This window comes from Vespa mandarinia, chromosome 10 (genome assembly GCF_050613455.1).
Source record: "Vespa mandarinia isolate Hongniang chromosome 10, ASM5061345v1, whole genome shotgun sequence".
NCBI lineage: Eukaryota > Metazoa > Arthropoda > Insecta > Hymenoptera > Vespidae > Vespa > Vespa mandarinia.
Genome location: NC_140819.1, coordinates 6,889,289 through 6,915,368, shown reverse-complemented (window position 1 = coordinate 6,915,368; position 26,080 = coordinate 6,889,289). Strand labels below are relative to the sequence as shown.

At 27.3% G+C, this 26,080-nt stretch overlaps 3 protein-coding genes across 4 annotated transcripts in view; 1 reads left to right on the top strand and 2 right to left on the bottom strand.

Annotated features, from left to right (window-relative positions):
• Positions 1–51: 51 nt before the first annotated feature.
• On the bottom strand, positions 52–6,092 carry LOC118445475 (uncharacterized). Of its 2 annotated transcripts, XM_035875021.2 has the most exons (14): positions 5,734–6,092; positions 5,511–5,625; positions 5,209–5,374; positions 3,536–5,119; positions 3,310–3,456; positions 3,063–3,151; positions 2,742–2,975; positions 2,511–2,661; positions 2,219–2,431; positions 1,856–2,066; positions 1,383–1,773; positions 1,087–1,270; positions 698–991; positions 52–551 (listed from the first exon to the last, which is right to left on the bottom strand). In XM_035875021.2, exons 1-14 carry the CDS (start codon positions 5,873–5,875, stop codon positions 192–194), a joined length of 4,281 nt encoding a protein of 1,426 aa, XP_035730914.2. In that variant the 5' UTR covers positions 5,876–6,092; the 3' UTR covers positions 52–191. The 2 variants fall into 2 exon arrangements, with proteins under 2 accessions (XP_035730914.2, XP_035730916.2); XM_035875023.2 differs by lacking the exon at positions 5,511–5,625 and having other exon boundaries at positions 5,734–5,870.
• Positions 6,093–6,575: 483 nt separating this feature from the next.
• Positions 6,576–9,303, top strand: Polr1F (RNA polymerase I subunit F). Its single transcript, XM_035875104.2, has 4 exons — positions 6,576–7,063; positions 7,128–7,270; positions 7,360–7,555; positions 7,683–9,303. Exons 1-4 carry the CDS (start codon positions 6,873–6,875, stop codon positions 8,851–8,853), a joined length of 1,701 nt encoding a protein of 566 aa, XP_035730997.1. The 5' UTR covers positions 6,576–6,872; the 3' UTR covers positions 8,854–9,303.
• A 2,189-nt stretch (positions 9,304–11,492) lies between these two features.
• The window catches only part of cyc (basic helix-loop-helix ARNT-like protein cyc), a 34,210-nt gene continuing 19,622 nt past the window's right edge, over positions 11,493–26,080 (bottom strand). Inside the window, exons 5-15 of the mRNA XM_085659972.1 lie at positions 25,070–25,307; positions 18,244–18,336; positions 17,300–17,417; positions 15,923–16,105; positions 13,916–14,162; positions 13,524–13,662; positions 13,213–13,331; positions 12,996–13,078; positions 12,709–12,869; positions 12,427–12,595; positions 11,493–11,853 (exon numbers count right to left, since the gene is read on the bottom strand). Coding sequence (XP_085516098.1) covers positions 11,669–11,853; positions 12,427–12,595; positions 12,709–12,869; positions 12,996–13,078; positions 13,213–13,331; positions 13,524–13,662; positions 13,916–14,162; positions 15,923–16,105; positions 17,300–17,417; positions 18,244–18,336; positions 25,070–25,307 — 1,735 coding nt within the window. The 3' untranslated portion in view covers positions 11,493–11,668. The remainder of the gene's footprint in view (positions 11,854–12,426; positions 12,596–12,708; positions 12,870–12,995; positions 13,079–13,212; positions 13,332–13,523; positions 13,663–13,915; positions 14,163–15,922; positions 16,106–17,299; positions 17,418–18,243; positions 18,337–25,069; positions 25,308–26,080) is intronic.

The following is a 26,080-nucleotide window of genomic DNA, read 5'->3' as shown; positions in this document are numbered from 1 at the left end:
CTTCTATACTGATATTATTTAGAAATTAATTCACACATAATTCACTTCATCAAATATATGACCATTAAAGAAATGGCACGGTAACTTGTATATTTTCAGGAAAAAAAGAGTAATATAAAAAATAATAAAAGAAAACAAAAAAAAAAAAAAGAAAGAAAGAAAGAGAAAAGAACTGTTCAAACTCAATATCATTAAGGATCGAGATTAAGTTTCGTTGGTTTTAAATCGTCATTACGTACGGGCGAGCGAAAATCAAGAGACACTCGGCTCGAACTATTTTTAAGAACAATCGGAGAAAGTTCAGGTGGGTTACTATAATAATGAAGTTTTTCTAAACGTCTTTGTATAGCTGCTGATCTAACAGAAGAAGAATTTCCTGTATCTGAACGAGAATTATGGCCTATCGATTTTGATAAATTTGTATTCAATGGCTCTTTATCTGAGTTATTTTTATCAGGAGTGATATACAAGGATGTTCGTGAAGTTGTTTTTTTTTGTATTTCCAATGAGATATCTTCTGCACATTCGACAGCATAGCTCGCATAAGGTATCTAAATAGATAAATAAGATGAATAAATAAGATGAATAAATAAGATAAATAAGAAATATGATGAGATTAACTAACAGATACGAAAACAAAAAAAAGAAAGAAGAAAAAAAAAAAAGAAAAGAAAAATACAAAATAAAAATTATCTACCTTAAGTAAATTCTTTATATCTTCAAAAGCTTGACAAAGATGATTATGACGTGGATTACGCGTAAATACGCTTCTATCTGTACAATATGCTACTGGTATATTCCAAGAGGTAGCACGTCTCCATTCTAAATTGCTACAGGCTATAAGGGAACCTATAGTAAGGATTTCTGTATATCCAAACGTAGATACGCCTTGCCAAAATAAAATTGATAAATACGAAGATCCCGATGTATCGTCATCTTTTGTATTATCATGTGGGCATGCTATATTAACGGCATCAAAATTTTTCATGCCCTATTATTAAAAAAAAAATTTTATCAATTGGGGGATAAGGGGGAGGGATTATTTTTTTTTTTTCAATGAATTAAAATCTAATAATTAACACTTACATAAGGACTATTAACGATCGACGAAACGATTCCTATTGTATCGAATTCTCCATAAAGTGGATTAAACGAAGGATCGATTATATTCCACAATGGAGTATATATACGAGATTGATGAATATCTTTACATATTCCTTCTTTATTGAACAATGTATTTCGAGATGCTGTAAGCTGTAGATCACCGGCTCTGTAAAATATCCGATGTAAAAATGATCAATGGAGAGACATTTTTTTTCTTTCTTTTTTTTTTTTTTTTTTTTTTTTTTTTCTTTTTTTTTTTCTTCCCATAAAATTCATACCGTTTGCCCGAAGCAAATATATTATGAATCGATATGTAAGTTCCTTCTTTAAAAATATCGACGATATCTTCACTAGGAGACCAAATCGTTAATATTGCACTAGTATCATCTTCGTTCGCGCGAACTTTAAGAACCGATGAAACTTGCCGAGGTGGTGGCATACTTTCACGTAACTTTGATTCCAATTCTTGTTTGAACTCCTCTATTTTACAATCATGATTTAATAATTTTTCTTTGTCTAGTTTTAAATCGATACTATCAGATTCGAAAGTATCACTTCTAACAGAGTCAAACTTTTGTTCAGCTTCGGCATAAAATGCTTCTACTTTCGATCTACATTGTTCTTCATAAGCAATATTAGCTTTCTCTTCGCATCGACTATTTCGAAAAACTGAAATAAAAATAATTTTTATATAATATTGAAATATTAATATTAATAATTCTATATATAGTTATCGAATATGATATCATACTAGATTCTCCAGAAGCATTTTTTTCATGATACAACATTGGATATGTTCTAGTGATCAAAACTTTAAGTTTGCCAATTAAACCACCATTAGGACAAACATTTCTTAATTTAATGAGCATAGGTCCAGAACAACGCGTATATCCCAATTTAGTGTCCCATCTAACTTTTCTGGTTGAATTGGTATGAATTTTTAAAGATACATCATGTGGAATCTAATTGATAATATAATAATATTAAAATAATATAAATAATATTAATTAATAATATAAATTATATTAGGTTGAAAACTATGAAACGGGCATTGAATGAAAATAAAAAAACTAAACAAAAACGTCCGTTTCATAGTTTCCAACCTAATACATACCTCTAATGGAGAACATCCCTGATCAAGATTCAACAATTCTGCTCCAAATGTCATTAATTTAGTACCTTCGCGTATCTTCCCAGAAGCTATGTAATTCATCATGCTAGTATCAATAAAAGCAGGAATACTATACCATCCGTCCGTTAAAATCATTTTCCAATGATTTATATTTAATACTTTTGAACTTGTTTCTATGTTTTCCTCATCCTTAGACTATATATAGAAAATGAAAATATATTGATATTATTAAAATAATAATGAAATTTATTTTCGATTAATATTGTATATTAACCTCATTAAGAGATGATACGCATAAAACCATTCGTTTAGATGCACTATCATCTTTTTCTAATATCCGTCTTAAACACGATCTTTGCGATCTATCAATTTCACGATCGTAACGATATTTAAGCTGTAGCATAACGTTAGCTGGTGTCAATGATCTATAACATTTTTACATAAATAAAACATTTAATAATCTATAAAGATACATTAAAATCAATTGATAATAATTATTACTTACCTTGGTAAATTGATAGAATTAAATTTAATTCTATCCATAGATGCAAGTTTCCAAATAATCCATTTATAATGATTTTCAATCCAATCTCTGGAAAGAAGATTCGGATCAACTCCTGGACTTGCAAGAAAGGATCGTTTAATTTCTAATATTCCTAAATAATCATCTTTATCTGGTATTAGATATCCACCATCTTCCATCTCCAAACTACCTGAATTATTGTGAATAATTTTTTCTCTATATAAAATATAATAAATAATTATCATTACAAAACATGAAATAAGAAAATATATGTATCAAGAAGAGTGTTTTTTATTTTATTACCCATAGAAATCAATACATCGGAATTTGAATGATAGAGCTGTGGTAGATGTGATTGTTAATATTTCTGGCGATATACCTCGATTGATAAGCTGTATAAAAATGATTGTTAAACGACTAATTGAGAATAGATAACATTCGTACATGTATATATATATATATATATATATATATATATATATATATATATATATGCACATACATACATTATTATTATCAGATATTTTATATTATATATTATTATTAGTACCTCTTCATGAGTGCATAGCTTTGGTACATCATCACCCACAAGTTTTTTCCAAGATAAACGTGCATTATGATTTTCATCTTTATATGAAAACAATTTCCCTTTAATAGCCTTAGGCCTATCAAGTTTTTTCTCTTTAATTATTTTTTCCTAGAACAGTAAATAATTATAATTAATAAATATTAGACAAATTCAAATATTTTTATATACTTCACATTAGATCACTAACTTGTTCTAAAATAGCTTCAAGACGTCTTTGCAAAATATCTGTAACATTATTATTTGGCAAATCAATATTAGGATTTATATCTATTTCTTTTATTGATAGAAGTTCCTTTGTACAACTATCGTCGGGTTTAACAATTTCTTTATCTACATTAACGTTTATATCGCTTTTAACTGTAAGTATAACTTCCTGCTTTTCACTATTTTGTAAATTTCTCTTTTTACCCCTTTTTCGTGCAACAGGTTGTCTTCCAATAACAGGACTAGACGGTGTTTTATTTTCACAATTTTCTACTTGAGAAACCCATTCCATGATTTGATCATTGTTCCTTTCATCTGCCAAAAGTGCAGCTGTACTAGCCATTATTTCATTTGAAAAAGTATTACTAGTTTGAACACTTTCTGTATTTTCTGTATTTTCGTATAAACTTGAATTTTTTTTCTCAACAGTGATATTTTTATTACACAGTTTTACTTTCTTTGTGTTAGATGATAATTTATCTAAGGTACCATCGCATACATGTAGACTTTTTCGTTTATTTACTGATTTATTATGAAAATTGTTATATCGATCAGTATTATTTATATCATCGGAAAGCAAAATTTGAGCTTTGTTCATTGCTTCCTTTGAAACATCAACTTTACGACCAGCTGCTGTTGTAAATCCAATGTTTGAAACTATAGTTTTCTCCACGGGAGACTTTTTCAAATTTGTATTAATATTTTTGGAAACTTCTATTGTCTCAATAGACTTATTAAATTCATTTGTAAGATTCTTATTAATTTGTACGTCTTCTAACTGTTCAATCAGCATTTTCTTTGCTTTAGATAAAGCTTTATCAGAAATATTTAAAGATCGACCTCCTGCTGTTACAAAGGACGAAGATGATTTTTTTTTTACTTTAAGATTACTACTATGTAGATTACTTTTATTTTCCAATTGAATGCTCGTTGAAGATACAATATCATCCATTTCAAGTAGAGATTTTGCATTTGACATAGCAGACTCTGATACATAAATGTGTTTTCCACTTGCAGTAGAAAATCCTATATTATCCATAGATACACCTAATGTTACTTTATTATCACTATGTAATATTTTCTTTTCATTCCATTCATTTTTATCTACATCAACATTTTCCTTTTCTACTGTATTATTATCCTTAATAGATATTTCTTCTGCATATCTTAGTTTATCATTATTTTCTATATTACATGTATCATTCTTGTTAGCAAAGTTTGCACAAATTTGATCTATATTGGCAAACGAAGCATTACAAAAAAAATCCTGCATATTATTAGCCTCCGGAGAAATATTTTGTTTTTCTTTATTATCACACGTATCCATATCTACAATGTCATTTTTATTAATATTATTTTGATTATTTGATGCAATTAAATTTTCACTGTTAACTGGATCAATTGCAGTGTCTGCAGTAATAGAAATGGTTTTAAAAATTCTCCTTTTCGTTCTTCGTCTCATTCTTGTGCAATTGATCACAGGAGACGTAGAAGTAGGTTCATTGAGTACATTTTTAAAATTTGAGATATTTGGAGTGCATTGTTTGGAACAAATAGATTTTTCAACCTGAAATATTACCAATAAAATTATATGATAATAAATGCATGTAATAAGTCTAACATTAAATATATATATGATTAAGTCAAATTTATTACGCTCTCTGATGTTGTTAAACAGCTATCTACATGAGTCTGTTTCCAATCACTTTTGTCCGCTTGAGGTGTCTCTAAATCAGATGTCCACTGTTCATTAATTTTTGTTATAAATGGTATTAAACTTAACGGCGTGCTCGGAATAACAGCAGTTTTCTCTATTGGAGTTCTATCAAAAATAGAAAAACAAAGAAAAAATTATATATATATATATACATATATTTATTTATTTACATTATATACCGCGTATATTTGTTAAAAAAAAAAAAAAAGAAAAAAAAAGAGAAAAAAAATATCATCCTTACAGGATTTGTTTATTGGAATGCAATAAGGATGTTTCAGATATATTTAAAAATGAAGCCTCAATAGATTTGGATACATTAGGTGTGTAATATATTAAATCATTCTCATTTTCATCATCTGTAATGTCAAAAGAAAAAAAAAATATAAAAGAAAAAATAAATAAATAAATATATATATATATATATGTTTTTAAAAAAGACCATTAAAAATTTTACAAAGCGTTACCTGAAAATAATTCAATTGAATCAGACGTAGCATTAGAATTTGTATCTTCTGATACATAACCATTTATTGTATTTTTTTTATTACTCGCTTTTCTATTTTTTATAGGAGTCGAATTCGTACGTTTTTCTGTATTGACGTCCATAATCAAATTCGATGAGATTGATGGTATTGAGATACCATTTAAACAATATTATACATATTCTATGTACTTGTATTATATAAAATATCTTTATTTAATGATAATTAATTTATCAGAAATTATTTTTATTATTATTGAAAAAATTCATGCAATGACGTACATAAACTGTCACATCTGAATCGTTCAATTCTCACGTGAGATTTAACCAAGAAACAAAACAAAGGATGTTACCATCAATGAATATAAAATATTATGTAAGTTTATATATATTATATATATATATGTATATATCATATAAATAATATTAATATCAAAGAAAAGTATGTGCCATTAATACGTAAATTAATTTTTGCATATATTAAATGACCATGACAATATTTTCAAAAGTTATTTTAAAGTCAATAATTTAATATTAAAAGGGCGGGAAAATCATTGATGAATTTCTGCATAGATACAATTTAATATTATCGACGAATTTGTCCCTAGATATAAATATTCGAAATATATTATTTTTCTATTTTTCATAATATATCTGTTTATATATATATATATATATATATATATATATATATATATTAATGTTTCACAAATTTAAAATTAAATAATAAATACATTTTATGACTTATTGCCCAATTAGAGATATTTAGTTACAATAGTTGGCTACTCTGACGAAAATTTATATCGTTTAAAATTATAATTTTATCGCTATACAAAGGGACATAATTAAATCACGAAATTTGTCATAAATATAATAATAAAAACTTTCGTTTCAATAATAATATTTTATGTCTTTCATTAAAAATATAAAAAGAAAAAAAATATTTTTTCGCTCATTTCACTGTGGTTTTTGTAACTTCGTGAATGTTGTCGTTCATACATCGTGTAAGTTCGTGAAAGCACGATTGTTTGAACTTAACCTTATCAATTTGGAAACGCATAACCTATTTCTCATGCTTGTTCAGTGATTTTTGCATACATTCGTATATATAATCTAAATAAAATGAAGTTTAGACCATATACAGGAATAACATGGTCTCTGTTAGAGTTAGCAGGTCTTTTAGAGGATGAAGATTCACATGTATATTTTGAACGTATGAAAAAGCATCTTGGATTGCATCCATATCATATGAATGATCTTGGTGCAGCATTAAATGAAATATTAAGTTCTGGTTTGAACGCATATGATTCAGAGTATGTATATCAATAATATAATTAATAAATATTAATAAATGTATCATTGAATAATTTTTCACAGATTACAAGGCTTTCTTTTGGCTTACAAGAATCCAAAATTACTCACTCCCCTTGGAGATATATTTTATGATTCATGTTTCATTCATATTGACATTGAAGCAGATTTTTATGTATTCAGACCACAAATTGGCCATTTATTGAAAGGTAATATATATATATCATTAAACATATATTTAATTATTAAAATTATTTTATGACATTTCTCTGTCAATTATGACAAAATTTTTGTTTAGGCGTTGTTCATAAAAAGGGCGCTAATTATATTGGTGTACTTATGCACAAAGCTTTTAATGTCTCTATACCCAAACCAGAGAATGTAGAAAATTGGCCAGGTGATACGGTAAATATTGGACAAGAAGTTAGATTTAAAGTTACAAATTTGGATTTTACTAGTAGATTACCATTTTTACGAGGGATATTAAATGAAGCGTAAGTAGATTATTGTTTTTTTTTCTCTTTCAATAAAGTAAAAGAGAAATTATATTCAATTATAAATTCAATTGAAAGTAATGAGCTATATTTTTTTTTTTTTTTTTTTTTTTTTGCTTACCCACAGTGACTATCTACAAGGTTGTAAATTACCTGCACGTGTTTCTTCTAATGGAACGTTCTATGCAGTGCATGAAAGCGACGATACCGATAATTCAAATGTGGAAATATGTCAGTCTACTAAAAAGAGGAAGAAATTGAGAAAAATAAAGAAAGATATATCTTTGGAAGAACACTTAACGAAGAAAAAGTGTTTGAATAATCAAGATACGGAAGACGAGGAAGAAGAAGAAAATAAAAAGCATTCTAAAAAATGTATAACAAAATCTGAATCAAATGTTGATGCAAAAAATGATGAACATTTAAATATTTCTTACGACGATGTGAGTTATTTAAATGGCAATGAAATATCCGTTAAGAAAAAGAAGAAAAATAAAAAGAGTTTAAAAAGAAAATCAACGGATATATCAGAATCAGAATTTGATTATAGTAATGTTACAATTAAAGTAGAAAAAGATACGTCTACTACTGATACCGAAACAGAATCGAAAAAATACATAAAGAAATCTAAGAAACATTCTAAAAAATTGAAATATTCTATGGATGCCAATGGTAGCATAGATTATGATGTACAAAATGATGTTCAATTAGAAAGTGAAAAACATTCCGAAAATGAATTTAAAATACCAATTAAGTTAGAGAAATTATCAAAGTCAAATAGCATCAAAGAGGAATCAACGTGTCATAAAAGCAAATCTTCTAAAAAGCGAATAAAAAAGTCTCTAACAGATTCTGAATCTGAATTTGGTTATGTTGAAATTAAAGTGGAAGATTGTAGCGAGACAGAATGTACTCAACCGTACGATCATAAAAAACAAAAAGTTAAGATTAAAACAGAAAAATCTATCGTTAATAATGAAACTGATAATGAGAATAGTTTTAATGAATCAGGAAAGAAACATAAAAGGAAACGTGCAGAAACTTTAGGAATAGAATTAGATTATGAAAATGTAACAATTAAGAAAGAAAAATTAGATGATTATTCGTCAGATTGTACGTCGACAAATAAAAAATCTTCAAAGAATAGACATAGTAACGATGCAAATTATAATGCTAATGATGAATATGACATGCAACATGAGATTAATATTAAAAAGTCACATAAAAAATCTAAAGTAAAAGTAGATTTAGAATTAGAACCTCAAGAAACAAAAATAAAAACAGAAAGCATACGATAAATAATAAATTTAATGATCAAAATGTTGAATATGTTTTGTTCCAATGGAAAAAAAAACTTGAAAGATAATAAAATGTCTTCGAAAAAAAAAAAGAAAAAAAAAAGAAAGGAAAAGAACTGTTTTAAAAGTGAAATTAACGAAAAAGATGTACAATCTTTTGAGAACTAACGAATTAAACAATTTTATATTATAAAAAGATAATAATAATCATTTGTCTCTCGAAAAACTTTTTGTAGAAATCCAAAGAAATAAATGTCTGATTAATATATGATAAGATAAAATCTACAACTGGAAGATAATCGTCTATTGAAAATTGAAAAAATATGTATATAAATATGAATTTATAGATAATATTACAGTTTCTATATAGAAATATAAAATTCCACCTTTTTAATAAAAAAAAAAAAAAAAAAAGATCTATTATCTTGTACATTCGTATTGATATCATATATAAATTTACATACATACAAACTATATATGTGTATATAATTCTAGGAAACAATTATACAGATAAATTACTACTTTATCTTAAAACATAGCTTTTACGTTAATCGATAGATATTTTTAATAAATAAAATTTTGTTTTTACCGTAGAGATGAAATTTGCATCGTCAATGTTCTAAATATAGTATATAAAATCTTATTGTACTATATTAAATCGTGTGTATTTTATTATGAATTTATATATATATATATATATATATATATATATATATATATATATATATATATATATACATTATATATATATAGTTAATTTGATCGAAAAATTTATATAAATTTTAATATAATATCAGATAATATTTTAAGAAATAATATATTTTTTTTTTTTTTTTTCTTAGATCATTTCGATCAGAAATGATAATCCTACTTCATTTAATACAAGATAAGATAAAGTAATATGATAAAGAGGTAGTAACAAAAAAGATCATAATTCTATTAAAACTTATAAATTTTTAAAATCTTTTATTCGATCTATAATTAAAAAATAATTCCAGGAGGTACTTTATTTTCTCTCTCTCTCTCTCTCTCTCTCTCTTTCTATTTGAGTTATATTAAAGATTTAAAATAAATTATCTCTATGAGATATTAACGTCAAAGGAACAGGATAATCTTAATTGTAGATAAGCAAACTGTCGTATACTGGATCTCTTATCTTAAATAGTTTCCTCTAAGTTTTTTCTTTTTTTTTTCTTCTTTTCTTTTCTTTTCTTTTCTTTTTTTTTTTCTTTTTTAAATCTAATAACACTTAAATTTACAAATTTCCACTTGCACATTAGAACATTTTTACAAAGCAAAAGAATCAGTTTTCACAGCCTTTATCCTCACTCTTCGACGTATATTGTAAATTTAATTACAATGTAAGAGAAAATTAATGAAATTAGTACAATGAGAGTATTCGATAATACAATAATCGTATTACAGTATTTAATTTTTATCCCTCAAACTAAATTCGAAAATTTTCATGGAATATCTCTAATCGTGAGATTTACATTTTACAAAAAAAAAAAAAAAAAAAAAAAAAATACAAAATTTACGTTTCAAAAAAAAAAAATACGAAAAAGTACAAAAAAAAATTTTAGCCAAACGCAAAAATATAATCCATCGAAGAGTAAGATACATTCTAATATTTCATATTTCATTTTGAAATTAATGAAATATAAATTATTCATGATGTATGGGAGTATTATTTGTAAAATGAAATCATTTATCTAACACAAAATGGATATGTTCAAAATTGTCGAATATTTAAAATTAGATGATTTTCGACCATGTAATCACATCAGTTACAAATACTTACATAACACATATTGAAAAATTAACATTATAGTTTGTAAGAGTTCATCATTAAGAATCCATATGTTGCACAACGTTAACATCCGTGATACTCTAAATACCATAGTTGCCTCCACGATAGTAAAAGATATTTTCAAGTCAATGCTGAAATTCTTAAATATTAATTAGGTACACTTAGCATCACGATACAATAGAGCACAGATCCTTTTATATTATTTACAAATATAACATTATTATTCTTAGCAAAATTGAAAAACACTGACAAATTTTTTTGTTTGTTTGTTTGTTTGTTTTCTCTTTTTTTTTCTTTTTCTTTTTTTTTTTTTTTCTCTTTTATCATCAACAACACTGTATCCCTCATAATATATTTCTGAGGAAGGTCATATCAGTGTTATATAAATTATTTCAGAAATTAAATTTGACAAACATAAAATATTGTCATACACAAAATAAGATATATTTCTTTCCATATAGATTTTGCTTGTTTTAAGCACATAAGATGTCAAAATACTCTATCGTGTTACTGTGTTTCTTATTGTTTTTTTCTTTTTTTTTTTCCTTTTTCTTTTTTTCTTTTTTTTTTTGTATAACAATAAATGCTAAGAAACATTAATAACACGTGGAAAATGAATTGTCGATAGCGACACACTTTAAACGATGTCACATAGAATACACTGATTTATGTTCCATGCAGCACCACTTTAGCACCAGAATAACTCTACACACTTTGAGAATAAGCGCTTTTAAGTTTTTCTTAAGACCAGTGTACCATTTAATCGGGATATTTGAAAGATTTGTTAAAAAATTTTATATATATATATATATATATATATATATATATATATATATATATTGAATATTTAAAAAATGTTTTTGTCAAAGTATTGATTACAGGTACATGGAAGGGATTTTATAGTATATACACTTTTTCACTAATGATCCTTATATAAATATGTTCAAAATTGTAATGTACATATTGAAAAAAGTCACTGTGAAGTAATCACTAACGCAATCCACACTATGGTAATGGCCAGGGTAATCCGGTGAAATCAACAGGGCCACCCAAGCCAGCATCAGCTTCCAGAAGACTCATAATCACAGCCATTGCTGCCTCATCATTTCCATCGGATGGCACAGGATTTGGGGACTCATTAATAGCAGTCCCACCGATCATTTCCATCATATCCTCGTCTGGTAACGGTCCTAAAAGGAGGTATATGTAACGTTGCGCGTGATATTTAACTATTTTTACCCAAGGTGAATAATTTGATAGGAACCGTGCATTTTATTATAATCAATTTTCTATTTAGAGATAAGTCAGATTAAAAAGAAGAAGAACAAAAAAATGAACTGAACAAGATTATTTAGAAAAGATCAAAAAAAAGAATCAGATAGCAATGTCTTTGGCAAAGATATTATGTACGTATGAAAAATAAATATTTGTTGCATGAACATGCAAATATATGCGTATCTACTTTATACATGTATTTCCATGATCATGTATATAAATCATTGCCTACAAGCCGATTGTATAGACACTGTGTATTTTCATAAACTATTCTCTCTTTCTTTCTCTCTCTCTCTCTCTCTCTCTCTCTTCCTCTCCCCCCACCTCTCTCTCTCTCTCTCTCTCTCTCTCTATATATATTTAACTATCTATCTCTTTTTCTCTATCTCCCTTTCTGATCTACATATTTCTATTCTTCTCTTCTGATAAATCCGGCATTCGCACTACACACCAATAAACGACTCCTTAGAGACAGTAATAGCTATGACCTTGGTCGTTCGCGATGCTGTTGAGTTGAACGTTGTTGGCTACGTGGTTGTACGTGGACGTTGGGTTGTTACTGCTGTTATCAGCACTTATTCCTACTTGTGAGACATCGTGAATTCTCTCTGGCGAAGCCGTGGTCGTAATCTGCGACTTAGGTCGGAAAGATGATCCCTATTGTCAACATTGTTATTAAATAGTTCACTTCTAATATTTATATATATTCTAAATTTTCTAAATTTAGTATTATCAATTATAAATTTTATATAAATTATATATATATCTACCTCGGTATTTAACAATGCAGATTCCACAACCGGACCCGGACTACTTCCTGATGAAGAATCTTCACCGCGTCTTTGAAGATCCAAAACATTCTCTGCTATTTGACGTCCAATTTTACTGACCTCTACGTGACTCGAGATAAGTCTTTCCAAACCTCCATTACCTAAAATTCAATATTATTTATTTATTTATTTGTTTATTTATTCTTCTTTTTTCTCGTCTTTTATTTAATTAATCGTCAAATGACAACTAACGCATTATTTCTTCGTCGGTACAAAGAGATACATACTTTGAGCGAAGTATTCATAATTCTCTTGTACGCTAGAATTTTCAGTTTTATTCGTACTATTTCCAGCCTGTCGTATGTCACAACTGAAAGTGATATAATAAATGAAATAAAATTTATTACAAAGGGGCGGAGGAGGGGTGTGGGGAGGGGTAGAAGGAGGAGAAGGAGGAGGAGGAGGGAAAAGGAAAAAAGATAATCTTACAAAGATTAAACTCACTAGACGGTCGAATTCTTGGCTATCAAATATTCGATATCTTTGGTCCATGGATTCTTGAAGGATTTCCATTCAGACTGTAGCCTGACAAAATTCGAACCCTTATTTCTAAACCTATATACCTAAAAAAAGAGAAGGAAAAAAAAAAAAGAAAAAAAGAAAGAGAGAAAGAAAGAAAGAATGAAAGAAATGATATTATCTTCAAGAACAGACAGACGAAAGATTATAATAAATAAAATAAAATTAAAAAAAAAAAAAAAAAAAAAAAAAAAGAAAGAAAAAAAAAAAAGAGAATAATAAAAACAAAGACTTACTTGAGTCGTAACACGTTCAGAAGATTGCAATGCCGTTTTGTGTGATTCTGCGAGGTGTGGTATATCATCGTGATGATAATATTCATACATACTAGTACCCAAAAGTTCCTGAGGAAGAAAACCAAGTACCAGTGTGGCTCTGAAGGCATAAGAACAAAATATTATATTTATTATTTTCTCTACCACAGAGAGACAGAGAGAGAGAGAGAGAGAGAGAGAGATAGAGAGATAGAGAGAGAGAGAGGGAGAGAGAGAAAGAGAGAGAGAGAGAAAAAGAGAGACTTCATTAACATTTGCGGTCTTTCAATGGACGCCAAAGCAATCTCTTCTTCTTCTTCATCGTCATCGTCAATAGCCGTTCTATTGCAAAAGAGTAGCTAATTCTAAATGACCTTTGATCCACGAACAAGAATTTCCCATCCATTGCGTGTCTCGAGATGAACTCTATAGTTCGAAGACGTGGTCTTCTCGTTGAGGTTGACGAGGTTGGAAGTGCAGTTTGAATTCGACCGACTGCTACCAAACACGACAAATTGCAAGCTTCGCCATCGGCTTCTCCCTCTTGTTCTTCCAAACCGATTTTCGCTGGTGCCCAAGACTTCAGATACCCGGTACATTGGATCACGCAATACTTCCAATCTGTTTATATCAGAGAAAAAAAAGAATGATAAAAAGATATAATTAAATAATCATTCGATTATAATTATATAATAAACAGGAAATATTAAATAAAGTATATGCATGATTATTTATTCTATATCTTAGAAAATTGCATATGTGTATGTCTGTGTGTGTAGAGAGAGAGAGAGAGAGAGAGAGAGAGAGAGAGAGAGAGAGAGAGAGAGAGAGAGAGAGACAGAGAGAGAGAGAGAGAGAGATTATGAAAAAATAAAAAATAAAAAAATATAACTATAACACAAGTATGTAATATAGCAAGAAGAAATCTAAAATAACGTATGTGTATATCTATATATATATTTGTATAGTTATATCTTAAAAAATGGATATATTTAAACATACAAAAAAAAAAAAAAAGAAAAGAAGAAAAAGAAATGAAGATACTATAACTTATACGATTATAAAAATTCTTTATGTTTAAAGAATGAATTGCCCAAGATATATATACATGTATTACGTATGTACGTAAATACGTATATACATATACAATACCAATAGCACAGAAATAGATACATAGCTAGATAGAAGAGAGTTATACGAACCTACAACATTTCTTACCATGTTATTATGGGGTTTGAAAAAAAAAAAAAAAAGAAGGAAAAGAAAAGGAAAAAAGAAAAAAAAAAAGAAGAACTTTATTCCCGGGATTTGAGATAGCAATAACGATATTTCAAGTGATGTTACACGGGAGAACGCGCCAGCATTCGACGTCCTTTCACCGATCATCAAGATTTTTCACCTTCGACAAAGAACTCTATGTTACCTGAATCCATCTCTCTCTCTCTCTCTCTCTCTCTCTCTCTTTCTCTCTCTCTCTCTCTCGTTCTCTATCTATCTCTCTTTCTCTCTTTCTCTCTATCTATCTTTCTCTCTCTCTCTCTCTCTATCTCACTATCTCACTATCTCTCGTTGAACGAGAGAGAAGGAAATACGAATTCCTTTCGTAATACATATATTTCTAAAGCTAGCCAATCGTTTTATATGTATGTGTATGTGTGTGTGTGTGTGTGTGAGCGTGCGTATGAGCGTGTGTGTGTGATCTCCATTTTTTATTACAAAATATTACTATAAATATATTTTGTATATTTATCAAAATATTGTAAACAACTTCGAAAATTTATTTTAATTAAATTATATGGTATAAGATAATGTGATTTGTCGTCAAACAAATCATCGACGTTATCATACAAGTCAAAGATTTTTCATTTTTTTTTTCTCTCTTTCTCTCTCTCTCTCTCTCTTTTTTTTCTTTTTTTTTTTTTTTGAATGAAAATTTCTCACAACGTGACGGATTTGACGCGATTAAATACATCGATCAATGACATAATTCAAATCATCAGATCTTAGTTCATCCCTTTCTTTATTTGAAACTTCGTAAAGGACAATTGTTCATGTGCAACAATTAAAACATGAGAATGAGAAACTATTTCTTTTGATTTTGCGAATGACAAAATTCTTGATAAAAAGTTTAGTAAAAAATTTGGATTTCGTTGGGACGTGTTTTTCACATAATTGGGCGATATCCAAATCGAACATTTGTCAAAACCCATGAAAAGTTGAAATATCACTGATTACTGTAAAACAAATTTCATTCTTGTATTCGATATAGTTTAGTCAAAATAAATTTTTCAAGTTGTTTACTTTAATATGATGCATCCTATTATTATTATTATTATTATTATTTTTTCTGTTTTAATTAAGAAAAGCATCAATCAACTAACCAACATTTTGTTGTTTTTTTCGTCTATGACAACCAGTAGTCGTATCAGCTTCCTCTTTGACTTGTAATTCGCCGCATCTAACTCCTTCGACTTTACGTTTCATTCGACAAAAGAAAGATCTCCTTGCGCCTGGACAAAGTCGGGATACCCCTTGAGGAACGTCAGTTTTCACTGGCAGCATAGCTGAAACAAAATGAAAAAGAAAATGAAAAGAAAAAGAAAAAAAAAAAGAAAAAGAAAAAAAAAGAGGAAAAGAAAAAAAAAGAAAAGAAAGAAAAAGCAAAAGAAAACATAAGATATTAATATTCACTTATCTTTCATCCATTAACGATTCATTAAATTAATAATTTTCTGTCATCTCCATTTTTCTAGCTCGTCGATCACATTACTTTTTAAACGTTCTTTGAGATATACCACTTAATATTACAGACATTTATTTATTATAGGATCTACCATTAGTTACGATTAGTTTGTTCGTATAGAATATATCAAATTTATTCGATTAGTGATTATATATGAATGAATGTTAATACGTTTATAAGAACATATGTAATTAGTGATAATCAATGATTCTGATGAATACTTCTTTGTATCGTTATCATCATCATCAGCATCATCATCATCATCATCATCATTATTACACCAGGTTACGATCTGTTTGAAATATATTATTTTTAAATTGATATAAAGATATACAATAGGATGTAATTAATTTCGATTAGGTCCCTATAGTATCTAAGATTTTCTTCTCTAAATGATTATACTTAAACATGTTTAATATTTGTAAGGGACATGAGTAATTAGAGACAACCGATGATCTCTATAAACGTTTTGTACTATTATCACCATCATCATCATCATCATCACCATCATCATCTCATCGTTGTCGTCATCATGATCATATGATCATTCTCGTTTAGTCTATCTTCCTCATTGAATGCACGAATCCTTTCGTAATAGACGGTTTATCTCTGCTAACACAGATTCGCAAAGATGTTTATCGGCAAACGGTCTTGGAAGCAAATGTTGCAGGACGACTGACATTTCATCGGGTGAATGTGGAAGAAAATCGTAGTTAGTAATCTGCGTTATCCTGATCGACGCGCGTAAGCTAGTCAGGTGAATGTCGAAAGGTGCTATAATTAATGGATTCGTGGGTCGAATGTCAAACATGGAACATTTAACGAGAGAAAATTCTATCGCCGAATCTTAATCAGATATTCCTCCCACACGTCAAAATAATTTTTTTTCTTTTTAACCAATCGGACAAATTTTTTATTATTAATTTATCCTTCTTAATTCTTAATTGTTATATCTTTTTTTGTATTCGCGCGTATGTGTGTGTGTGTGTGTGTGTGTATTATACATTATACTTACTTTTAGCATCGATCAGTCGTTCTCGCGGACTTAGATCCGACGAGGATAATTGCTCCTTTACTTTTGCTACGTCCTTCGGATGAAGTATGTCGAACCAACTCTGACCCAAAAGATCACCCTACAAAAGTTTTTTTTATCGTTTTTTTTTTTTTTTATCAATTTTATTATACATTCTCCTTTAGGATATACAGGGTGATTTATAGAAGTCAGGAAAATTTATATCCGTTATTTTTTTCCTTTTTTTTTTCTCTCTCTCTCCTTTTATAGATCAAATAGCAAGATAAGATTGATAGATCGATGATAAAATAATTGTCGATAGAATAACTGAGAAAAATTAATTTTCAATTTAGATCCACCTATACACGTAATATATGTCATATTATACAATTTATACATATATATATATATATATATATATATATATATATATATATATTAAATATAGCAAGAGAAAATCGATATATCGATGATAAGATAATTGTACAAAAATTAATTTGTCATAGTTAGGTTTATTTATATATTTAATATATCATATAATTAATTCTTTTTTGTTTTTTTCTTGGATTAAATTACTAAGACAAAATCGATGTATCGATGATATCAAAATAATAAAAAATAAACAGAAAATTGCGTGATGTTGGATCAATGATATATATATATATATATGTATATACACATACTTATATACATATATAATAATATCATCGATCTAGTTTTTTCTTTTTCTTTTTACATTAAATAGCAAACCAATATCATAATATTATCGATGATAAAATAATTACATAAAAAAAAGAAAAAAAAATAATTCAACAAAGATCATTATCTAACAATTGTATTGTCCGACATGTTCATCACTGTATATTGGAATTCTCCTTAAATCATAAGTTTTGCCATGTGTCTATAAGTTCAAACTCGAGTTAATGTCTCACATAGTGATTTGGTACCTGAGAGTAATTGAGAGTTTGTGATACCGACTCGGATACGTAGAGAATTCTTCCACGATCGCAACCCACGACGAAGACGAAGCCTTCCGCGGCCTGAAACAGGAGAAGTTGACCGTTACGTCACACGAAAACAAGCATTTAATTGATATTACATAACATGCAACCGAGCCAACAGTTTTAACAATGTTCCTAACTTCTAAGTTACTATCGTCGTCGTCCTTGTTTTGAAGGAAACTACATTTAAAAGGATCGACGACGCATTAGATTTATATGTAAAATAAAAAAAAAAAAAAAAAAATAAATAAATAAATAAATGAAAATATCTATTCGAAAGTTTTATCAATATTTACATTTCTTATAATTCGATATGTTGCGAATTTTTTTTGTTTTATTTTGTTTTTTTTTTTTCTTTTTTTTTTTTTTTTTTTTATTAACATTTCATAACCTTCAATAACATAAAAGATAGATTTTTCTATCGAATTTGTCCTTCAAATGAAGAAGAATAAAAAATCGATTATCGATATCATATTGAATTTGTTAAATATTCTACATAAATCGATATAATTTCGAAGTGCATACACTTGTACGTACATACGTGTGTATGGCTATATATATATATATATATATATATATATATATGTAAATAATTTTTTGTTATCTTTTGTTTTATTTAAATAGTAGTAATCCAAAAGAAATAGAGTTTAATTTTTACTTCGGGCGAAAAAAACAATTTGTTAATATTCTTTTTTCAAATTTAACTTATACTTATTATAATATAACTATATTAGTAATATATATATATATATATATATATATATATACCGTATGTATTATATAATATTTATAGTAATATATTATAATTTTTATACTCATTCACATACGCTCACGTAGATATATTATATAAATTGTTTATTTATTCGTAAACACGAATAAAAATTTGTAAAAAAAATTTGTTGAGGATTAAACCTGATGTAAACCTAAATTTACAAAAATATTTTTAATTAATAATAATGACTTATATAAAATAAAATAAAATCTATAAACTTATTATATGAACTTATAAAAGCAACTAGGAATAATATCGAATATTTTTAAAAAAAACATGCAGATAAAACTCGACATATGTATACATATATATATATACATATATATATATATATATATATATGTATATATTCGTAATGATAATCGATTTTAAGTACGTAAAAGCTTATTAACGTTAACGAATGTGTATTTGGTTGATAATATCTCGTCAATATGTATACAATATGAATATATATATATATATATATATATATATATATATATATATATATACATGCTTCGAGGATGATTACGCAACAACAAGATTACTTAAGCCACGTATACCTGTCGAGTAAATTAACGATATTCAATCTCATTTAATTTCATATTGGCATGTTCCATTAAATCAATGTCACTAAATAGAATCATCAAAAATATTTAATGCATTAATCCATTTGAATAATCAATTGATGATAAATCATTCATGAGAAGTTTGTTCTAGTAATACCTAATAGTAATAATAATAATAATAATAATAATAATAAAAATAATAATAATAATAATAATAATAATAATAATAATAACAATAATATTAATAAATAATAAATAATAATAATTGTCTCTCATAATTAATGTATTAAAAATAATAATAAATAATGCATTTAACGAGTCGACAATAACAAAGCAGGAACGAAAGAAAAAGTAGAAGAAAAAAAGAAAAGGAAAAGAATAAAACAAGAAAGAGAAAAAATTAAAAGTCAAAGAAAAAAAAAATAAATAAATAAAAATGCAAGAGACACCGGCTAAGAACATTGTGGTAAACATATTTACTTATGTAAATACATACAACACAATGTATATGTAAGTATTCTCGGCCGTTTAAATTCATCCTACGACGTAATAGTTTTCGAATAGATATTAAGTCCCGCTGATTCATCGAAATCGTTCATAGTGTGTATTATCGTCATTGCCATTGTCGAATGATCTATGAGAATTATCCTTTGTAAAAGAGGATTATCGAGATAATAAGAATAATATTACGATACGAATCGTTCGAAAGAAATCTAACGATCTTTATTATCATCAATGTATTTAATAATACGGTATATTTTTTTTCATTGATTACTTTTAAAAAATAATAATTAAAAATATAATATAGTGCTTTTTATTCATGAACTTAAATATCTATTATATATATATATTTATGATATTATTTATTATTCTAACAAAGTGATCATAAGTATTTTCTAATTTAAAATTTAATTAGAAATATCATAATTTTATACTCAAGCTTATATATATATATATATATATATATATATATATATATATATATATATGTATATATATATAAAATAGAATATATATTTATATTAGAATAATAAATAATAATAATAAATAATATCAATAAATGTATACGTATAATATATACATATTCGAATTCATGTATGCATATATATATATATATATATATATATATATATATATATATTGTGTGATATAAATAATAAAATAGTTGTCAAATAAAATCGAAAGGAATACGATAATTTCGATATACAGCGTTTAGCCGAAAACCGGATATATAATATCATATCGATGTTGGTACTGAAGAAATACGAGGCAATACACAATGAAACTTTATGCTGCAATTATAAACTCATGTAGTCACGACGATAACGTTGAAGTCTGGTATTTTGGGCGTGGTCGTTTTTACACTAAAGGATATTTATATATATATATATATTTACTTTATAGTAGTTTAGTTATATAGAGGAAAGAAAAAGAGAGAGAGAAAGAGAGAGTCGTTCAAGTATCAGCTTTTATCTATGATACATAAAAGAGTGAGTGAAAGAGAGAGAGAGAGAGAGAGAGAGAGAGAGAGAGAGAGAGAGAGAGAGAGAGAGAGAGAGAGAGAGAGAAAGAGAGAATGAATGCTAACAAAAGTCACAATAGTAGATAAAACTTACTCATGTATGTATGTATGTATTAACATAGTTTTATATATATATATATATATATATATATATATATATATATGTATATATGCATGCATGCACAGGACAATGAGAAATGCATGGAACTGGGCTATAACAACCACCGTTGCAAACTCTCGGCTTTGCTCCAGCTGCGTAACGGAATCTGGAGTGAATCGAAATCTATGGGGAAATAGAAATTGTGTATTCCTATACATTAAATGAGATATATTCGTTCATATGTATTATCGCAGTTAAAAGGTGTCTCCAATTTTAGATCTAATATATCCGCTTAAGCTTTATTTTATCTATATCTTTTGATTTTCTCTTATTCCCACCTCATATTCCATAATGGAGAAAAGAATTTTACGAGACGAAAAAGAATATAAATATCTAAATTCTATTAGTTGTCAATATGATAATTGACAATTTAAGACCTTTATATAAATCGAATTTATTTAATAATAATTCAGCTTATAGGATAAGCTTATAAAATGGGACATTGAATTTATTACAACGAAAAGGAATTTTATATTTATATATATATATATATATATATATATATATATATAAACGTTATTGAATTATATTTCAACATTAACCAATAATACATATACGTAATCCCATAATAATTCGAAGACATGCAATATAACATAATCATAGGTAAAATATTACCATGGTAGTGGACTTATCAATCATTACGAAAGAACGTTAAATTGTATTTATTTCTTACGTGTGAAAGTATATCCCCTACTATACTAAACTATACTATATTATACTATACCATACTATATACTGTACTATACTATATAATATACTATACAGTATTCTCTTTTGGTTTGTTCGAGAATCTTGTTAATTGGTTCAGAATCAAAAGGCGTAGGTGAGTGACTTAAGTATGTAAGTATTGAATATATTGCATGGGTACTAGACGCAGAGAGAGAGAGAGACAGACAGACAGACAGACAGACAGAGAGAGAGAGTGAGAGAGAGAGAGAGAGAGAAAGAAAGAGAAGTGTGTTACCCGGTAGATACCATAAATCTATGTACTCGAGTATACTAACCCTTCCCTTCCCTTCTCTTCCCTTCCCTTTCGCTGGCACGAGACTTAGGATCGATGAAAAATCTGTAGCACGCGGGAGAAAGGTTACCCACGGATTTTACCTCGGATCGATCTCGACTCTGTCGAGGGAGACAGAGACAGAGACAGAGAGAGACATACAGAGAGAGAGAGAGATTGCAAAAGCTATGAAGGAAAGCCAATGGTTGTAAAAAGTTGTACGAGAAAGTTAAGTAACTCTTATTATTGATCTTCTTTTCTTCATGTATTACTAAAATTCCACAGATAATAATCGTGTCGATTAGATATTAAGATAATTAAGCACAATGTAATGAAATCGTTCGATCAATAATATAGGTGTTAAAAAGATTCAATGAAAAAGTTAAGAAATTGACAATGATCATTCGTTTACGATTACATGTTAGAATAATTATGTTCTACTCAATTAGATCGTTCTATTAAATAATAATAATAATGGACGTTAAAAGTATTAAAAGTATTAAAAGTATTAAAAGAGAGAAAATTTTGGAAATTATTTATTAACGATACTATTTTTTTTTATTATTATTATTATTATTATTATTTTTTTTTTTTATTAGTATTTTTTTCTTCTTCTCTCTCTCTCTCTCTCTCTCTCTCTCTCTCATGTTTTCAAGATTTCGTATACAATTAATCCTAAGTTTTACTTAGATTAGCTATTAGAGAATTAACTTTGATATAAGAAAATTATTCGATTATTATGTTACTTCTTATGAATCATTGGAAAATATATATAACGTAGAAGAACATACATTGGGATATTTTTTTTTCTTCATGTTTCCTTTTTTTAAAAATAACAGATATGACATGTTAGGATGTGTGTGTGTTTTTTTTATGATCGAAATTAAAAGAAAAGAAAAAAAAAGAAAAAAGAAAGAAAAGAAAAGAAAAGAAAAATCCATAAACTTTTTTACATATTTTACATCTTACTATCTTTTATATTATTATTATTATTATTATTATTATTATTATTATATTTTTTAGACGATTGTGATAAAAAATCAAAGATAATACGTGTTAAGAGATATTGTTACACATTAAGATCATATTTCTTATCGTCCCTTTATTTATTGTTTTTTTTTTTTTTCTTTCTTTCTTTATATGATCTAGATAAAAACAAAACAAAAAGAAAAATAAGATTATAAACGATGTAAGTTAACAGGTGTTAGAGAATATCAACTAGAGAGTTATCTCAAGAAGACAGAAAACAACGTAATACATTCTCATGTACTCGTAATATAGGTATTTAGAATTACGTAATCACTTGGAAGTTACCAGGAAGTCTTATTCCGTGTTTGTAACTATGTGCATACACATACTCTAACTCTAACTCTAACTATAACTCTAACTCTGACTCTCTCTCTCTCTCTCTCTCTCTCTCTCTCTCTCGCTCTCTCTCTCTCTCTCTCTCTCTCTCTCTCTCTGACTCAATCGTATGTGTGCGTTTGTGTGTGTTAAAATAATAGATGAATGGCCACGTATCGTTCAACGGGAATACCGCGAAATACGATTTTCTTAGAATCTTAAACTCTACTCGTATTTTGTAATAGTAACAAGATGAACATCTGAAAGTTCTTCTCTCTTTCTCTCTATCTCTCTCTCTCTCTCTCTCTCTCTCTCTCTCTCTCTATTTTTATCTCTATCTCTGTCTTTCTTCCTTTCTTTCTTTCTTTTATCCACTTCGTTAAGAGATACCCGACATATTTGTTATCCACTTCGAAGGAAATCAATGATCATTATATTCCTTATATGATTCTTAAGCATTTAAGAGTTCGTGAGAATTTGATCTTTTGCGTTTTCATTATTAGACCCCTATAAAATACTTTCACCGTACGTTTAATATCATGAAATTATATATTTATTTTGTCTTATAAATGTTTAACGTAATATATATATATATATATATATATATATATATATATATGTATATATATATATATTTTTTTTTTTTTTTGAAATATATATTTATGAAAACAGAGAATGTATAAAGGGTGTATTTAGTTTTAATCGAATTATATTTCATCGATCGAAGTACAAAATTAAAAAACGAAAAAAAGAAATGTTATATACGTGAAGTAAAAAAATTAGAAAAGAAAAAAAAAAAGAAACAAAGAAAAAGAAGAAAAAAATTTTATATGGTTTTATCGTCGCGTTGTATTGAAGAAGAAAAGGAAGAAGAAATAAGAATGTTATTTATGATTTCATTTTAAAATGACGTCAACGAACGCAAATTCGACATCGTGGGAAGAGATCGAGTTCATCACATTCTCTCTCTCTCTCTTTCTCTCTCTCTCTCTCTCTCTCTCTCTCTTTCTCTTTATCTTTCTCTCTCTTCGAATTTCATTTTTATTTTGTTTCAATTCAATGAATGTACCATTTAATCCATTCAATTAATTCTTAACAACGTCGGCTTATTACCAGCCAACATTGCGACGTATCCAACAACGAACACATTATTGCCTTTAGGTTTCATATTTTTATTATAACTGGTTCTTTTTATTTTTTTTTTTTTCTTTTCTTTTCTTTTCTTTTCTCTTAATTATAATAATATTTCAATAACAATTCTTTTCTTCTCTTATTTCTACTCATAGTACTTTTTGACGAAGTTTGATCTTTTAAACCTGAAAGATCCTGTATATACTTACATTATATGTATATATATATATATATATATATATATATATGTATATATGTATATGTATGTATATATATATGTATATATATATCTTACTTGAAGTATGAGGGTTTTAAGTTCTTGATCGCTGAGAAAGGCCGGCTTGTAATGACCCTCCGTATATGAGGTAACAGCTCCCAGTATAGTTTTTAAATGTTGAACAGCCATTCGTAGAACAGTCAACTTGTCTAGTTTCCTGGACATCGCGTGACACATCGGCACCATTGCCGAGAGTTCTGTGATGTATGTGTTCATCTTATCTCTCCTTCGTTTTTCTATTTCGCTGTGATTCTGCCTGGAAAAGCACACGTGACTTAGCGTTAATCGAATTTCAATAACTATCAGGATATTATTGCGCGATCATTTTATTGCAATTAAACGATCATATTAATATTCTTATTATTTGTTAATATATCATTGTTATTGATTATATTTCATTCGTTTAATAATAAAATATTAAAAATTGATTTTATGCCGTTAATTGATTTATTTATTTATTTTATTTTCTTTTCTTTTCTTTTCTTTTCTTTTTTTTTTTTTTTTTTTTTATCGAAGCTCATCCATAATCATCGATATTAATTCGACAATTAATAAATTATAAAATTGCGTATGTGTGCGCGTATATGTGTACGTTAAAGAATTAATAATTGATATAATTATCTATTGGATAATTATATTGAATCTGGATTATTGTAATTTGAAAGAGTATACGATTCAAATCCATCGAAAGCGATTACGATCCTTCTTCGTTAAATTAATTATTTATCGCAGCAGTAGAAAAAATAAATGGTGATATCTTTTACGATCATGTTATACGATCGATCAATTTCTTATTTCTTTTTTTTCTTTTTTCTTTTCTTTTTTTTGTTCTTTTTTGTGTCTATTTTTTATTCAAATAGAACGAATATAAGGAAAACGAACTATATACGATTGTTCATATATATTTATAATAAGTTTTCATTTCTTTCTTTATTTTTATTTTTATTTCTTTTTTTTGTCCTCTTAGATCAACGACGATCTTCTTTCTTATGGGGAAAATGATCGATCGTATCGCCTAAATCAATTTTT

What these genes read in the sequence shown, in the direction of transcription:
- Polr1F (XM_035875104.2), top strand. Translation starts at nt 6,873, where the DNA reads ATGAAGTTTAGACCATATACAGGAATAACATGGTCTCTGTTAGAGTTA. An exon ending in TTGAACGCATATGATTCAGA is followed by an intron (nt 7,064 to 7,127) that starts GTATGTATATCA and finishes AATTTTTCACAG; the next exon opens with ATTACAAGGCTTTCTTTTGG. An exon ending in AATTGGCCATTTATTGAAAG is followed by an intron (nt 7,271 to 7,359) that starts GTAATATATATA and finishes ATTTTTGTTTAG; the next exon opens with GCGTTGTTCATAAAAAGGGC.
- LOC118445475 (XM_035875021.2), bottom strand. Translation starts at nt 5,875, where the DNA reads ATGGACGTCAATACAGAAAAACGTACGAATTCGACTCCTATAAAAAAT. An exon ending in TTGAAGCTATTTTAGAACAA is followed by an intron (nt 3,457 to 3,535) that starts GTTAGTGATCTA and finishes TTACTGTTCTAG; the next exon opens with GAAAAAATAATTAAAGAGAA. An exon ending in GCGTATCATCTCTTAATGAG is followed by an intron (nt 2,432 to 2,510) that starts GTTAATATACAA and finishes TTCTATATATAG; the next exon opens with TCTAAGGATGAGGAAAACAT.